Source organism: Cupressus sempervirens, chromosome 9 (genome assembly GCF_028749045.1).
Source record: "Cupressus sempervirens isolate cs-2001-9-10 chromosome 9, ASM2874904v1, whole genome shotgun sequence".
NCBI lineage: Eukaryota > Viridiplantae > Streptophyta > Pinopsida > Cupressales > Cupressaceae > Cupressus > Cupressus sempervirens.
In genome coordinates this window covers 2,123,636-2,141,343 of record NC_143126.1, presented here as the reverse complement: position 1 = coordinate 2,141,343, position 17,708 = coordinate 2,123,636, and the positions used below count along the sequence as shown (strand labels likewise).

The window sequence follows — 17,708 nt, the reverse complement described above, 5'->3', positions numbered from 1 at the left end:
TTAGACATTCATTCATTAAAATATCTAAATTATACAACTTTAAAAATATTCATTTCTATAAATTCATATGATTTCTTTTTCATAAACTATCTTAAATAATAAATGTATTTAAAATAAGAAATATAAAACATTTAACTCTATATTTGATTAAAATATCTATATTTGAATAACATTTTACAAATTATAAAAACTAAACATCAATAAATAGGGATTATTAATATTGATTAGACATTCATTTGTGAGGTGGAAGATAAATTTTTATTTTTTTTATCAATTCTACTAGTCACAAATGTGAAAAAGATAAAGTTGTAATCAATGCATTCATTAATAGAGTTATTATAAAAAAATTGTATTTTTGTTTTAAGAAAATTGAATTTTTTCATTGCCTTTTTTATCATGGACCAATGCAATTTTCAAAAAATTGTATTTTTCAATTTTAAAAAAGCATGCAAATTAATATAACTTCTGCAAACATTAGTATATCTTCAAATTTTTGTATTTTTAGTTTTCTGTCAAAGGCAGAATCTAATAAAGAAAAGGAGACAGGGAAACAGCAAGGCAGCTTGCTAGAACCATTGATACAACTAATGTGGTTTACAAAAATTTGTTCATAAATTGTGGACATCCATACCGAAATCAGAAAATATTACCTACCCAAATGCAGCCAGTTTCAGGTGAAATAATTACTCTTCCTGCCATAGAAATATCAAGATGGTTCTCCTGAAGTGAGTAAAACTACCAATTCAGCCAACAAAAAGCACAGAAAGACACAAAATAGCTAGACATTTACCAAACTGAATTTCTTAGCAGCCCAAGATTTTCACCATTTACATGTTCGGTAAATAATAATTCAAGTTTTTTTCAATATTCTCATCCAATAATGAAATATTGTTGTGTTCAAAAGCACTTGCTTAATTTGGATGGCAAGAAAAAGCCACATACAAATAAAGATCTGCAACTAATCACAGAAGCAGAAAAGTAGTTCCACCTGAACTTGGTCCACTTAAGCAAAATATGTTGCTCAAATCCAATACTTGACTGCAGTCAATGTGATCAACAACGGTTTTGGTGAAACAATTCTGGATAGCGACACCACAGAAATATCAAGATGTTTCACTGTAAATAAGCAAAACAATCAGCTAATAAAAAGCATCATCTTTCAGCGTCAATCACCATCAAAATTTGTTTGCATCTGCTTTGATGTGTTTTGGCCAAACAGCAGCCACAAAAAAATTTGGTTACCTTAATTCAGCAATATGTTCTTTACAAATTTCAAAATTTGGCAATTGACAACACATGTAAAGATCTACTCCCACTTTATTCAGAGTCGCAGAGGGGTATTTCAGGTTGATTCCTTAACAAAATAATCCAACTTGCCATCCACCATATACTGCAGATCCGCATGGAACGCTTAAATTAAATACCTTCACACCCAGTGAAGTCAGCCACATAAGGTAATGCCGCTTTTGATCAGCGCCATGTAGACCATGCAATTTTGTGTTTCGTCAAAACTTTATACTTCAACATCATCTGCTGATTCTTTTTTCCAGTTGAGCACGATTCAGAAAGACTTCAAGTCTTCAAGTAAAATCTATGAAAAATATTATTTTGCAGAATTAACAGCTACTCTGCCATCTGATAGTGCAATTGTCATTGCTACCCTCTCATCTGACAATGCAGTTGTCCCTGCTTCATAAACAGTGCTTCCAATTCTAGTTGGAGGCCAGTAGCGGAGAACAGATCTTCCCAAAATATTCTTCACAGGAAGTGGCCCCCTGAAAGATAAAAGGAAATAATATTGAAAAAACAGTTTGGAGACATATGCCCCGATCCTCAACGAAAAAGAAGTAATGAATGACAATTGTAACTAACAACAAAAATTGCAAGTTGTTGAAACTTCTAGCACTATATTTCATGAATATTAAAATAAGGGATATGGCACGATACAGATTGACAAATAATGGCACCTTCTCGTAGAAAAATTAATTAATTAGATTAATGAGCTGAGATAAACATATATAACATGAGAACATACCAAACATGAGAGTCGTAGCTGTTGTTGCGGTTGTCACCCATTACAAAAACATAGCCTTCAGGGACAATCTGCATAAACAGATTTAACTTCTTTAGCAACATATCATCACAAATTTGCATTAGTTGTGCTTATTTGCAACTATTCTAGACAACATTGCAGAAAAGTTTCTTAGTCAAAGTGGTACTAAATGCAAAGAATAGCTAGTTTAAAAAGAAATCAAAGACTGCAAACAAATGATATTGTTGCCACACAAATCAATCTCCCGGACCATCTCATTTCAATTTAAAAGTAAAATATCTACAAATAAAAATATGTACATCATTAAGCATAACGAGTTGCCGATAATGAGCTCAAAATCAACTTCAAAATATTATATTGATGAAGAAATAAGGAACTTCAGCAGCTCGCCCATTTCGAATTGAATCACCCTCCACAATACAAGCACATAAATGCCTACAATTTGGATATAATTAACTCCTCCCTTAAAATAGAATCAAATGCACATGTTCTAGATTATAAAACAAAGGTAATCAGAGTCCTGTATGCATGTTAAGGAGTTTGACCCAGGTAGCCATCGCCCAGAAACAACATTTCTAAGGAAAGATGTCCATGGCTCTTGTTGTCAATTATTTATTTAACTAATAAGTAGGACAAAACTATCATCAAAGTGGTAATGACGAGAAAGGCTGCTACCAAAAATTACAAGTATGCGCAACTTCACAGTAAAGACTATATCTAGGCTCCAATTCAAATATCCTTTGAAAGTAAATATAAGACTTATGTTTCCCATTTAATCGAACTTAAAGACATTCCCAAAAGGCATACTAAGCTAGAATTCAAAATCTTCATAGCGCTTAAGGTTTAGACAGGCCCACTCTAAGAATTATTCCCTTGACTGGGTCTCCAGATGAGTTGACACTGACCCAGATAAGTTGACACTGTACATATGAATGACTACAAAGCCAGTGAATCCTTCCATGACCAGTACGACATTTCATAATTCAACTGCTGTTTTAGAATTTTGAAAATGCTATGCAAAAGTCGTCAAGGAATAGTCAATCATGACCAGCACTGAGGCTTCATAATTCAATAGCGGCTTTCAAACTTTATATGAATATTACAGAAATGTCGTTAAGGAACAGTAAAGCATGACAGGCAAGGTTAGGGTTTTATGGAAGGCTTAAGCTTTTATTTTCAACGAATAGGTTTCATGAAGAGTGTTTATTTCAGCGGCAAGATTACTTGGAAAATTAGAGCTCCTATCGTTTAGGCCTGCACATTTGAGCAAGTGAAGAAGAGTGGTGCTGGAAAGTGCCCCACCAGCTTAGGGATATCAGTTGCTACTTGTCAATCATCTATATTTAGGTTCCCAGCAAAAAGAGATGAGTCCTGCCAAATTTTCACACTACAAAGACGGATAAAATTTCACCTTGATTAGGCATAGAAGAAAAATTCATGAGACCATCAGCTTCTCTAAATTTAGAAGCTTACACTTTTTAAGCTGAACTACACTACAAAATTCATGGCACCACCAACTTCAAAATACTATTAAAAATGCTCGCAGCTCCAACTCTATTTTTAAGAACTCCTCCATGGGATCCCAACCTAAGTGTGCCATTCATTCTCATGAGAGAGTTGTTCTTGTAAACCACCACTCATGAAATAAGGTCGATGAGTTTGGCACATCCTAACATCAATGTCATGATTTGAATTGTTTTGGAAGAAATCTCCTACTTATCAATTGATGAGCTAAAGAGGCTCTATAATGAGTGTTTCATAAGGCTCTATAATGAGTGTTTCATAAGGCACGTAGTGAACTAAGTGGACTAAACCTTGGAGGAAACTCAATGGTGTGGATGGGTGACCCCTGAAAAGGCCCAATGCTTCATCTTTGTGAATATCGTCTAGATACAGTGAGTGCTAAGTGTACCATTCATTTGCATGAAAGATGGGCTCTTGTGAAACACAAGTCATGAAACATAGACCAATGCATATAACTCAAGAACTATAAAAAGAAATCCAAATAATATTATCATAATTCAATAGCTATTTTCAAACCATTTGTAAATGCTACACAAATGTCACCAAGGAATAGTCAAATAAGAGAGGAGCAAGAGCCATAGGTGAACTATTTCTCAACGATCCATCTGTTCAACTTAGTTATCAATAACATTTTACCCAATGAAAACAAAATCCTCCAAAGATGGATTCATGGTCACGGTGCCATGTAACTATTTACCCCTGGTTTTTAGTGTTAAATCTGCAGCATAAATGAATGGTGAAACATAGATTCCCTGCATCATAAAGCATCATGTGGCATTTTAGAAGTGTTAGTTTGTGGTGACTGATTAGGAAAGTACAGTACATACTTAATAAATTCTTTGAAAAAAAAATTTGGGCCCTATTTTATCAGGATTTTGAGCCGACATGTAATTATTCATTATAACCCTAAAACGGTAAAAATACTTGTATAAAAAGGGCTTAGGGTTAGGGATTGTTTCAGTGTTGTGATGCGAAAATTGGTTCTTGCGGCGGTATTGAGCTGTAAGGCATTACAGATTGTAATCAGGTTGTAATCACTGGATCGTAATAATATCAAACTTGCTGTTTGGTGGACATAGCCCAGGGATTGGGTGAACCACATTAAATCTTAGTGTCTTGTGTTCTTTTCTGTGTGATCTATTATTTTCTAATATTGTTTATATTTGCATGTAATTGTTATTTCTGTCCGTGGTTTAATCCTAACAAGAAGTATGCCACAAACAAAAAAATGTACGGGTGCAGCTTCTCAGCAATATTAAAAGTGCTCTCTGTAAATCAAAATTCAGGTTCCTCGAAAAACTGTCCCAGTCCATTGTTTAGGAACTGTGACTTTTGAAACTCCAGAAAACAGTGACAGACACAACGCACTATGGAATTTTATGAAAAAATAACAATCAATTAAACTTTCCACTTTCCAAAAGAAGGATCACAGTCTGAGAGCAAACGAAGGAAAAAAATCATCCACAATTGCCTCCACTCAGCTTGGAACATTTTTCCTTTCCCTTCAAAGTTTAGAAATGAAAAGTGAGATAGCCAAAAGACAATACCACTCGATTCATCTCGTATGCAGGTGGCTCAAGAATAAAGTCTTCATTTTGGACAACACCATTGACGACTAGCTTGCCATTGTGAACCTGCGTTGGAAATTTGATAAAAAAGAGCAATATGTGAATAATAACTCAGTGTCAAAACAAAAGAGTGTTGCAAGTTTCAACATAATAACATATCTTTATAAGATGCATATCATGGGAAAATGGTCAAACAAGCAATAAAGTTGCATTAATTTTTATTTAGGAGTTACCGATGACGTTGAAAAGATTTTGGGCACAAGTAGTTGCAATCTTTTGACACACTTTGGCCTTTCAGATTTAACGTAAGGGGTGAGAACATCAACATTGCTTAGTTTTATAAAAGCCAAAAAGGATAACATATTCAGAAATTCATAGAACAATAAAACTAAACATAGTCAGAAATTTATATAACTAAATCAAAGAACTACCTAAATTGTTTCCAGGCCATCAAAAAAGGACACCGTAATTCTACGAAAGGGCCTTCCATTCTCATCTCCTTGGATATTTGAATGCTCCTTCCTTGTACAAGCCTCTCATGAATACCTTTTCATGAGACGATAAACAATTAGAGCATTGGATTATCTTACGGGGGAAATTTGCCTCTTTAAAATTCCTTTCTCAATTAAAAAGCCACTCATACTCCCCGAAGGTACTGCTTTTTCAACTTCGAAATATAACTCAAATTTCCCAAATGACATTAAATTTTTCAGTATTTTGACAGGTTGCAGCAACCCAGAGCCTTCTATCAAAAATGTTTCCCACCAACCACGATCAAGTATTTTGTACTAACGTTCATGAACCAGGCAGTTTTTGAACTTATAAGCAGATGGAATTTTTAATTTATCGAACCTATAGCTAGACTGCACGTCAACAGAAATTATCAACTAAATTATTTCCAGACACTCAAAAAGATTATGGCATACATCAACAGGGAGATTTTTTGGCTTTATTTTAGGGTAGATCTATTTTTGCTTTATTAAATTTGTCATGTTATCCTAATAATCATGTCTTTCAATGCAAAAACTTCAAATGATGATCACTGTAACATTAACACACTTTAATTGATGGATTACAATTCTTCACCTGTTGCATTTCCCCGAAGTATCAGTTTATGTTCAGCTGCCTTAACTTGCAGAGCTACTTGCTTCACTAATTAAATGTAAAGTAAAAATCATGCGCAAGATATTTAATTACTTGGACAAGTTCTTTTATGTGAGTTGCACTCAAGTTTGAGATGCTAGAGCTAACCACAACAGTAACAACAGTTATGACAGAAACAGCGGAACAGCCACTGCAGAAAGAATGCAACTAGCTAAGCATTGGAAAATGATAGAAAAGTATGTCTTATACCATATCACCATGATAATGTACTTTATTGTCATAGTTAAATTTATTATATTGATTAAACTCATATATCAGTTCTATTATAATAAGGCAGTAAGTGAAATTGCAATACCAAGATAAGGCTCAGATTAAGAATATCAACAGAAAATAAGACACCTAGAAGAACAGATTTAAGAAATCAGAAACAGCTATTGTTGGAAGGATATAGGGCTGTGAGGTACCATAAATATCATTTGGGTGATTTCTACACCCATATATCTATTATATACTACTTAAATGGTTTCCAAATATCTACATAAGCTACAAAAGAGTAAAACATTATGAAATTGAATGCAAATTCATGGCAATAAGATAATTAAGAGTTATTATGAAAGTATACAATGAAAAGGCATTATCAAAAGGCATAAAAAGGCTATATAAAGAAAGAAAGCCAGAGATAAAAGTGTGGAGCCAGAGATAAGAGTGTGGAGTAGTGTAGAAACATGTGTACAATAATATTAAATAAATATATGTGAGAATAAGTTAGTGTAAAAGATATATGTGATATATATGTAGGTGGATGAAAAATCATGTAAGACATTATCATATATGAATATATGATAGTCATAAAGTTTATATATCTAATAAATTGATTTGTACCTAGAACAATTAGAAGTTCTCTATTTTATAGCATCATGTCAAGATTTACTAAATAGTAAATACAACAGAATGTTAAACCTTAAGACTCCAGTCAAAGGGAAACCATTTACAAAACTATGGTGTCATTTAATCTGAGTTATCCATTCAGGTCTGGGGAGAGGTGCACTATGTGGGTACATGGGTACGTGGAAAAAGGGGGTTTGGGTGCGTATGAATAGGTGTATGAATATATATGTATTGTACATTAAAAAATTGGAGAAATACAAAGAACTGTAAAACTAAATTGTTTCATAGAATGATACTTGATCATCGATCAATGTCAAATGCTAACGTTTGAATATAAGTGTCAATTGATAGTTGAAAAATATTCAAATAAGTCATTTCAAATTTTCAAGTACACATAAATGCACCTATACCAGGTGCATCTCAAAACTCGGTTTGGGGCTTGTAGGTACAAATCCCGTAACTTACATGAATATCGAAAGAAGAAATAATCATTTGGAACAATTGCTTGCAACGTGTCAAAAGGAAAATCAATGCCTAAGCCTACATTGTGTAATGTCTTGTGTGATACTAACAATTTGTATTCTTCACTTAATGAACCATTTAAGAAATGTGATACGGCTTAAGCTTCCTTGATGAAAAGTTGAAGGTGGCAAAAAATTATGATTTTGAATCTAGAAGATTTGATAGTTCTGTTCTCCAAAGAATGCTGATATTAAGACAGTGGGAAGAATAGGATGTATAACAGCAATTCATAAAAAGCCTATTGAATCTAAGTGTGAGAACAATAAATGAAGTACCTTAAAATGGAAAGAAGATGATGTTATAAGTACAACGAGTTCTAACAAATCTGTTCAAGAAATACAATGTTGTCATTTATTGAGAAAAGGACATGGTAAAGAAATGCATTAGAATCTAGAATCTTCATCCTTGGGGACGAAGATTCATTTTTGAGAAAATGCATTGAAATGGAAATTGCAAGAAGCAATGTATACAAACTGTGAATGGATTCACAATTCTAATTAGAAAAAAATAACATATATGTTTAAGAGGTGTTCTAAGCATAAATATTCATCTGTAAAAAATGACAGCATTCCCGAAAAAATTAAGAGGTGTTATAAGCATAAATATTCATATGTAATAAATGACAGCATTCCAGAAAATTTTTAATGTTTGATTAGAGATAGAGCGTTCATAGGTGGATGCTGCTAAAAAGAAGAGGTACAATAAGGGTAAACTACAAGGCAAACCTGTCACAAAAACAAAGAGGATTGGTACTAAGAAGTGTTTTTGCTAAGTTGTCTTGAGGACAAGACACTGTTTTTAGGCCTGAGGAAAATATTAGCAGGATATAGGGCTGTGAGGCACCACAAATGTCATTGGGCTCATTTCTAGAAAAATGCATCCATTATATACCACTTTAGTCTTAAAAAAACTATAACGTGCTTAAACAAGCTATAAAAGAAAATTCAGAATAGTATTATAGAATAAAAGAGTATGTCATAAGAATAAAGAATATTAAGAGTTATTGGATGGATATGATGGAAAGGCATTATGAAAAGGCATAAGGAGGCTATATAGAAAAGTGAGAATAAGAGTGTGGAATAGTGTCGAAACATGTGTGAAATGATATGAAGTAAATATGTGATAGGAGGCATACAAGATATATGTGATATATATTTATATGGATGAACATTGAAGAATGATAAATGAATTATAAGACGTGTAAGACATCAAAATATACAAATATAATGTTATGAATGCATATATATGAATGAATGTAATCTATTGCACATTGATTATACCTGTTGCATTTATATATTCTCCTTTTTTATTACATCACACTAAGATTTACTACATATAACATAACCTTAGACTCCAGTCAAGTTTTTTCTGTCAACAGCTTCAATAGATTTCCTTTTGACACCAGGTACAAGGTCTAATCTCCTATTAATTAATACAAAAGAATATCAGTGAATGCTTTCTCATTTCTATTATATTTATTACACACTAAGGTTTCAATGATATAAGAAATTCTACAAGACTGAAAGTAGGAAGATGAGAGAGAACTAAGGGTGCCACCACCTTGCTAAGTTCAAGAGCATAGTACTCAGGTTACAAAAAAGACAAAATAAGATCTGAGTTCTTCTTTCTTCATCACCCTAGAATATGCAGAGAATTACAATCTTATCTGTAACAATTTCTGGATTCGATTGTGTATAGCTTTTTGCATCAACATTTCAAATTGCACTCTGTGATCATCATCGGAATGAACCAAAGCATGGGAAGAGCATAAGAAAAAATGATGGATCACAAAGTGTAATTCGAAACATCGAAGCAAAAAACTACACACAATCGAATCCGAAAATTCTTAGAGAAAATTATCATGGACTGTGAAAATCTTTTCTCATTAATTCCAATCTTAATAATAAGAAAGCTATTGCATAATTTTAAGCAAATAATAAAAGCTTGAGATGTTACAATATATGAGCTACGCAAAGTTGCAAACAAACTAGTGCCAAAACAAGAACCATAAGAATATCAAACAAATATAAAGATAATGCATGATTAGTTTTTTTTAATTTGAAAAAACGCTAATAGACTTACTTCAACAATATCTCCTGATTTCGCTACAATTCTTTTAATAAAAACATCTCCTGAAGTGTATCCTTTTTCCTGCAGAGAGAATACAAATCACAAAGAGAACTAATGTATTCAATCAAGGAATTACTCAAACTCACAAACTACATATGGTAATCAAAGACCTCCAAAGAAAACAAGATATTACCTGCAAAGCTGGGGGAGCCTTGAAGATCACTATATCAGCCACCTGTGGCTTTCTAAAATAATAAGAGAGCTGCAAAATTAAAGATACAGCAAAAATTGTAATAATTAGCGATAGTCTTCTAATACCATTTTAATGCTCAGAGAAGTAGAAAACAGGAAATGATTGCCTTTGTTCTCTTTAACATAAGACAAAATAAATTTACCAGATGTTGAACACGGTAGAAGTACAATAAATTTTGCTTTACCCTTCCTCTAAATTCAACCACGTTTGACAACTAAAAAGTTTAAAGGACCTACAAAGTATTTGTGATGTCCAAAGGCATGGGCTATCTGGCATTCAATTATTATTTAAGGCACTTATGAGTGGAGTGTTTGTTTAATTCTTAATCTCAATTTGGAGCTTACAACCCACAGCACAACCGGTAGAATTAACCTGGTTCAATGCTTACATAAACAAATCTTAAGAACGAGATTCGAGTCTTATACAAAACAAGTGCTCGAAGGCTTAAAAACAAAATTTTATAAATTGATTCAAACCTATCCAAAAGAAACCTTACAAATGTGTAAAGGAGGTGATCCAATCCTAGTCAACAATCGTGAAGGGCATGATAATACAGGCTTACCCAAAAGAAACCTTAAGAACCTTAACCAAACCTGCAGACAACAAACCTTAGAGAAATACTCGTGCCTACTCAAATCCAACTTGAGATGTAATTCAAGCCTACCCAAAACAACCCTTAAGAAGCTAAACCAAGCAACTACCGGTAAATGTTAATTGCGACTAATAACGCAGGTTTACCAAGCAATGCAGCACCTGACTTCTGAAAAAATCCACGATGTAAAAAACATATTAACATACAACAGCTAAAAATACACACTCAAAATTAATACATGTAACAAGCATTTTATAAAACTAGAGAGTGCCCGATGCTTTACAAGTATACCATTAAATGAATAGTTCCCATATATTAATAACCCACTAGTTAAAAAGTACCTTTTCTGCAACAATCCGGTCTCCGACATCGAAGGTGGGATACATTGACAACGAAGGAATGAATCTGGGCTCTGCTATAAACGACCTGAAAACCACCGAGATAACAACTGCTGCTACAACAGTCTTGGCATCGTCAGCACTGAACTGTGCCCACTCAGGCAGCCAACTGATTTTCTCACCACTACTTCTCTTTGCATTTTTTGAAAGCTTGGGTGCTTCGTTTTCCAGCTGAGGATCGGTATCTAAGTCTCCACCTCCGTGATCCTCATTACTGAGGCTATTCCTTGCAGTATTCCATTTTCTTAAAGGACCCTGAAAAAATTCGCTGCAGGGAAGCCATTTCATGCCCTGCAGAAATGGCAACATGGGGGAGGTGTTGACCCTGAACATAGAGGCTCCTCCAATCGAAGAAATTCCACAAACTCCCACCATAGAAGTCCTCGAGTCTGATGGAAAAACCCTTGAAACCCCCATTTTGCTGCAGTAATTTGAGGGGGATTTTAGCTGCCCCTGAACAAGAGAAGCCCCTATATTCTGTAATTCTGACTTCCATGAAGGGCAGTATTGGAGCTTGCACTCCCTCAGAACCGCCGCTACTTTCCTTGTCCAGAAGCATTTGTATGAATTGCACCTTTTGTCACGGGAATAGGATAAATTAGCCCCGCCCTTCTGCTGGAATCCGCATGCCCCCGATAAAGAGGCAGCGACCCAGGCAGCAGGGCAAGTAATAGTCAATTGAACGGCCATACCTGTGTATTTGGAAATCAAGTTGAACAATCGATACAGTGTTCTGTTTGGGCCTAGCAATGAAGTGCCAGTGTAGCCGCAGTTTAGCACGCCATTGATAAATAATTTCTCACCAAATCCTTTTCTAAATCTGTGAATTGGGTCTCCTTGTTCTTCTGGTCAGAGCGCCCTCTTACGAATTTGATCAATAAATGAATTAGATTTCCGCTAAAAAGGCAATAGGTATCAAAATTTTAGCAAAACTCTCCGCGACGAGAAAGTTCTGCAGAGATTCAGAGCAGCCACAGCTCTCTTATCCCTTCGACTCGAGCAAAATTATAATGAACCGTCAAGGAGTTGAATTCGGATTTTTAAAGGCATTAGCTGCAAATTGCATTTCAGTTCATTTTACATTAATTCGACGTCCTTTCGCTTAATTCCAACTTCCACCCAATTTCATAGTTTTCTATTATCGTTGTTTCTTGTACTTGAATTTATTTTGTTTCTTTTCTAAGAAGCTTCATCTCAATATCGTTTCCATTAAAATATTTTCAGGTACCCGGTCAATATTCTCCCTAATTTAATTTGTGCTAAAGTTGATATAGGAAATTTGTTAGGTGTGTCAATTGTTAGTAGCTGATCGTTGTGATTATATAAACAATTTTAACAATTGACGTTTGTTATCAAGATTTATTTTTTCTTATTTATTCATTAGTTGATCTAGTTGATGGATCATGAAGTCTGATCCAAATGTTATAGTTAAAATTGTTTACAATAAAAAATCAAAAAGCTTCTAATCACTTTCGTTTGGTTCAAAGACATTATTAAAAAGTTCTTTATTTTAAGTTATAGATGGCATTTGGTTTGGTGGAGGTAAATAAAATTATTTATTTGATCTCATCATTAAAATTTGCTCGAGAAAGATGCTTTAATTAATTTCATGTATGTGAGAAAATTCATGAGATTTTTACATTTACCTATTTGTTAATATCTAGTGGATATCATTAAATCCCTTTCATTTCGGACAAAGAATGCTTGATTAGTTCCATGTATAGCCAGAAAATTTAGGAGATTTCGATGCATATTAAAAAACTATAATAAATATATGAAAAAAATGATTACTAGTCATTACCCAAATTTTATTGTTAATATTGAGGTTCTAGACACTCATTACGATTTATAGGTACCAGTAAGGGTTTAATTATAATTAGAGTTGCTATTTAATTATGATTCAATTAGTGTTACAATTTATTTGTAGTTTACTATATTCACAATTAAGTTTAAATAGGTATATGTTTAATTAAAATTATAATTAAGATCAATTAATATTAAGGTATAATTGAAAAGTTATGAAAAATTTACACTATTTTCTATTAAAAATTTTAAGATTATATTTATTAAAATTAAATTTATTAAGTCTAATAATTAAATATTAGATTTTTACAATTAATTAAATTTTATTTATTTTCAATTAATATATTACTATATATCACTAATAATATATATATAATAAGTCAAGAGGTATTAATTTTTATTTAATAATATTATATTACTTAAATGATGATTAAGAATTAAAAAGTGCATTATCTTATTTATAATTTGATTTTTAAACATAATTTTAAGATATGTACTATTATATGATATATTATAATACATTATAAAATAAAAAGATTTTAGAATTTTACTTCAATATAAAAATTTGTAAGCAATTTGATATTTTTTCTTCAAAAACGAACTTATGGTTTCCTTTTTGACAAATAAAAGGTTGAAGCCAATTAATTAAGTTGAATAGAATATATACAACCCAACACGAGGGGCATTGAGAGGAGAGAGTTGGGTGATAGTCCTTCAATATTTCTCTTTACAAAGCCAAATATCTAATGAATTACAATAAAAATATTAAGATTAAGAACTTCGGGGGATAATACATATAATCCTCTCATGAACGATGTGTTGAAAAAGAAGATTGTTGAAGTATAGAAACCTATCATGGGAACAATTATTATTTTGTCACTAATGTCAAACCTATTACGTACTAGTAAGACAATTGGTAACTTTGATCAGAATGTTATCATTTGATTGATTGATAAAGAGGATTTGAAAAGAAAGGATAACAAGAGTACTTAGAGAAAGGTTGAGTTATATGGTGTATAAAAGGAGCACTAAGACCAAGTGAGACTTTGATGATATAGTGTATTGTTTATCTACTTAAGGCTACAATGAAAGGATACTAAAGCAAAGACAAGAAGAAGACTATACAAAAAGAATGTGTTTGCAAAGCTTGACCGAACAAACAGTGTAAGCTGAGCATTTAGTTCAAGCTAAGCAAAAAAGATGGTTATTACCAAGCAAAGCAAAATTCAGTATGTGTCGAGTGTCAAAAAATGGCAGTATTGATCGAGCAAGATTTAGTTTATGTCGAGCAACCTAGTGTTGACCGAGCATTAGATGTCAATTATTGTCGAGTGACAGCATAAAATTTTTGAATGAAGATTTGACAAATCTGAGCCGACATAAGTTGATTTCTTGAATTATGTGAATTGTGTTGATGATAAGCTTGATGCGCTGGTGGTACATAATTCAGGATAAATTGTTTGAAGACAAATTTGATGAGGATTGTAAGAGAAGTTTCTAGAGGGAACATAATGAAAGAAGGGATGATTCAATGAATCTAACCTAACCCTAAGAAGGATGATTGTGATTAAGCAACAAAAGATCAAAATTCTCTATTTAAGGAGATACAAGGCCAAAAGCAAAGTCTGAGCAAGAAAGAGAAGGAATATGGAGGTGTTGCTTCATATGGTGGTCGAAGGAATGAACCTGTAGTTGGCATACTAAGCAAGAAGGCTTGAAGGGTGAACAAGCAATCAAAGATGAAGGGGAATGAATGCCAAGTAGAATGGAGAGTTGAATGAGAGATCTAAAATTTGCAAGTGAGTTGTTTTGTTATCAGATCAAGTCCTACTATTAATTTTTATCAATCATATTAGTATGGATAAATCCTTTGGACTAAGGTTGACCTAACAGTCATGAGTAAATCCTTTAATCAGGTGACATTCTAATGGAATGTTCTAAAGTCCTCTAACAAGGCTCACTTTTAATAGGGTGATTGAAATTATTTAATCAAAGTCACATTTAACATTGTGCATTGTAACCTTTAACAAGGTTGGCTCCTTACATAGCTCACTTGTCATTTTTCCCAAATTGGGTTTTCACGTTAAATCCTTATGTCAAATTGTGTGATTGAATTTGTGATATTTCATGTTTACATTTTTGCAAAGTTCATTTGAACTAGGACAATAATATACAAAGGTTTGAGATATTGGATGTTCTAACCAATGCATGCACATATATTTGTTGAGTACTAAAAAGTTTTATCTATACATTTGGACCTTGGATAACTAATTTACCCCACCCCCCTTAGTTATTCTAAATTATTCTAACATGATGTGCCTTTCTTCTAGAGCTACCTAAAAAAAACACAGATCCATCCACCAACCAATACTTTATACTACTTGTTAGGTGGTTAGAGGTTCTATAGATAACAATTATATGTCATAAAGATACTTAAGGAAATGTATACTAATTTAGAAAAAGAAATCATAAATTAAGAGAGCTAGGGTAAGAAAACATAAAACAATAGATATAGACAATAACACCAGAATAAAACACACTGTTAATAAAGAAAAGAGCTTAGAACAACCTGATAAAAACATTATGTTTGATTACAAAAAAAATAGTAATATTGGGCTTGAACGCTCCTATTCCATCCATTCAATAGGCCCAAGTATTTTTAAAGACATTAGATTGAAGTACTCATTTGAACATAGGGGTGGAAGATTAGTTTACAGGCATATGAGAGGAGGATGGTGAGTCCTCCACTTCTGAAACCTCCTCTTCCTCTAGTGGTCAAAATTCCAAACATTCTAAGCTCGCCTCTGTTTTGTTTTCCTATGCTCTAATCTACTCTTCTGCCACATACTTCTCCATCCAATTTCTAACCTGAGTCCTCTTGACCTAGAAAAAGTAGAGGAGGAAATAAACATTCCTATGAATAATAGAAAACCATTCAATTACTCTAGTCAAATCAAAAGAAGAAGCAATCGGATAAAGCAAAACTAGTTGTTGTCCATGTTGGGGAATGTCATAGAGATAAGGTCTACAAATTAGGAGGTCTTCTCTCATGTTGGCCAAAAATTTATCCAAGTTCCTTAAGTATTATGGCTTGAAAAAATGCTTAACCATCATATTCAAACTTCCTTTTATTAATGTCAATCAAACTGGTCATAACAAGGAACATCATTGGGATATCACTATGAACCCTATACCAATTTGTGTTCATAATAAATTATTTTCCAAAATCCTAAAGAAATCCTAGACCACTAGAACATGTGTGTTTAGGAGGACTTCTCTAAGATGAATACATGTTATGGGTTCGTCAAAGGAAATTTGAGAGGGAGGGCCTTTTAATTTAATGATGGTATTCATCTTATGAGTCATGTTGGCTATCTCTTGATACCTAATAAAGATAGATTTTAATGTCATCATACGGGCAATACTTTCTATCATGTCCCCTTTTCAAATAATTAAAAATAATAATCTTTTCTAAGGCAGGCAGGCCCAAAAAGGTGAAGTTTCAGAAAAAAGGGATAATCTTTGGAAGCTAATGGACTAATAAATGAAAATTATTATTAAAATATGTTTTATTAACCCCTCTTGGACGTGAGTTAGGGTTATGCTCTCTTTTAAGGAGTTTGGAGGCATTTTGGGCTCATTCCAGAACTTGATTTTTGCTCATTTCTTTGTTATTCTTCAGAGGTTGCCAAACCTGTGGAGAAGGAGACCCAAGAACGGGAGTTTGCAGGTTTCCAGGAAGGTTAAGGATGGGAGTTTGAATCCACTCCATGTGCATGCTCATGCAGAGTTTGCCTTTGTGCTAAATAGTGCAGATTTGTGGTTTTTCGAGTGTGTTCTTTGTAAGATTTTGGTGTTTCCGGTTGAGTATTTCATATCAGTTTGGGTTGCTGCTGTATTTCAGACTTTTAGATGTTAAAATAGAGCTGAATATATGTATTTGGTCATGATTATACTTCTGTGATAGATTATTAGTGTTTTTGTGGTGTTTTCGAGCTATTCTATGTTGTTTTCGGGAGCCCAATGAGCATTGTTTTTATCCTCCGTTTGGGAGCTGTTGTGTAAATGTTATACAGATCTGAAAATATCATTTTGTAGGCTGTTATTCTGCTGAAATTTCTATAAAAATGTCCACTTTCAGATTTACTAATAATATGTGAAGCTGTGAAGTTTTTGGCACTATTTCCGGCAATACCCGATTTGGGGTTTATTGAGAAATTGGTGGATCTTTGAAAGATTGGTTGTTTGATCTTAAAGATCTAATTAGAGGCTTGAAATATCATACAAAATCAGTAAAGGGACATTACAGTGGTATCAGAGCTATGATCTTGCCAGCCTGAGGGTTTGTAGAAGTTTGCATGTCAGTTTTGACAACTATCCTAATCTTGCATGACATAATTTATGGTTGCATGTTGCTTCTAATCAGTTGCATGTCAAAATTTATGGTTGCATGCTACTTCTAATCATTTTCATGTTAGTTCTTGGTGAATTTGGTGGTTGCATGTTGCTTCTAATTAGCTGCATGTCAAAATCTATGGTTGCATGCTACTTCTAATCATTTGCATGTTAGTTCTTGGTGAATTTGGTAGTTGCATGTTGCTTCTAATCAGTTGCATGTCAAAATCTATGGTTGCATGCTACTTCTAATCAGTTGCATGTTAGTTCTTGGTGTTTGAAGAAGTTATAACCTATTGGGGTTGCACTCTACTTTATTCAGAATGGACAATTATAGTACAGAGTCTCAGAGGACACGATCTTGGACAATTGATATCCAGAGTTAGAACAGTAGAAAGGATGGTTATTTAGACATTTGAGATAAACTTAGGAAAATAAGCCATGACATGTCTGAATAGTTGGTTGAGCACCATCGTATGATGAATGACATGTTGTCCGACCCAGCTAAGGTGGATAAGTTGATTGGATTTCTATTTGG

General features: G+C 33.3%; 1 protein-coding gene across 1 annotated transcript; it reads right to left on the bottom strand.

Annotated features, from left to right (window-relative positions):
• Positions 1-785: 785 nt before the first annotated feature.
• Positions 786-11,984, bottom strand: LOC149537323 (thylakoidal processing peptidase 1, chloroplastic-like). The gene is made up of 6 exons (XM_089802833.1): positions 10,916-11,984; positions 9,923-9,991; positions 9,742-9,810; positions 5,125-5,211; positions 2,036-2,103; positions 786-1,775 (listed from the first exon to the last, which is right to left on the bottom strand). Exons 1-6 carry the CDS (start codon positions 11,660-11,662, stop codon positions 1,604-1,606), a joined length of 1,212 nt encoding a protein of 403 aa, XP_089658959.1. The 5' UTR covers positions 11,663-11,984; the 3' UTR covers positions 786-1,603.
• Positions 11,985-17,708: the final 5,724 nt, after the last annotated feature.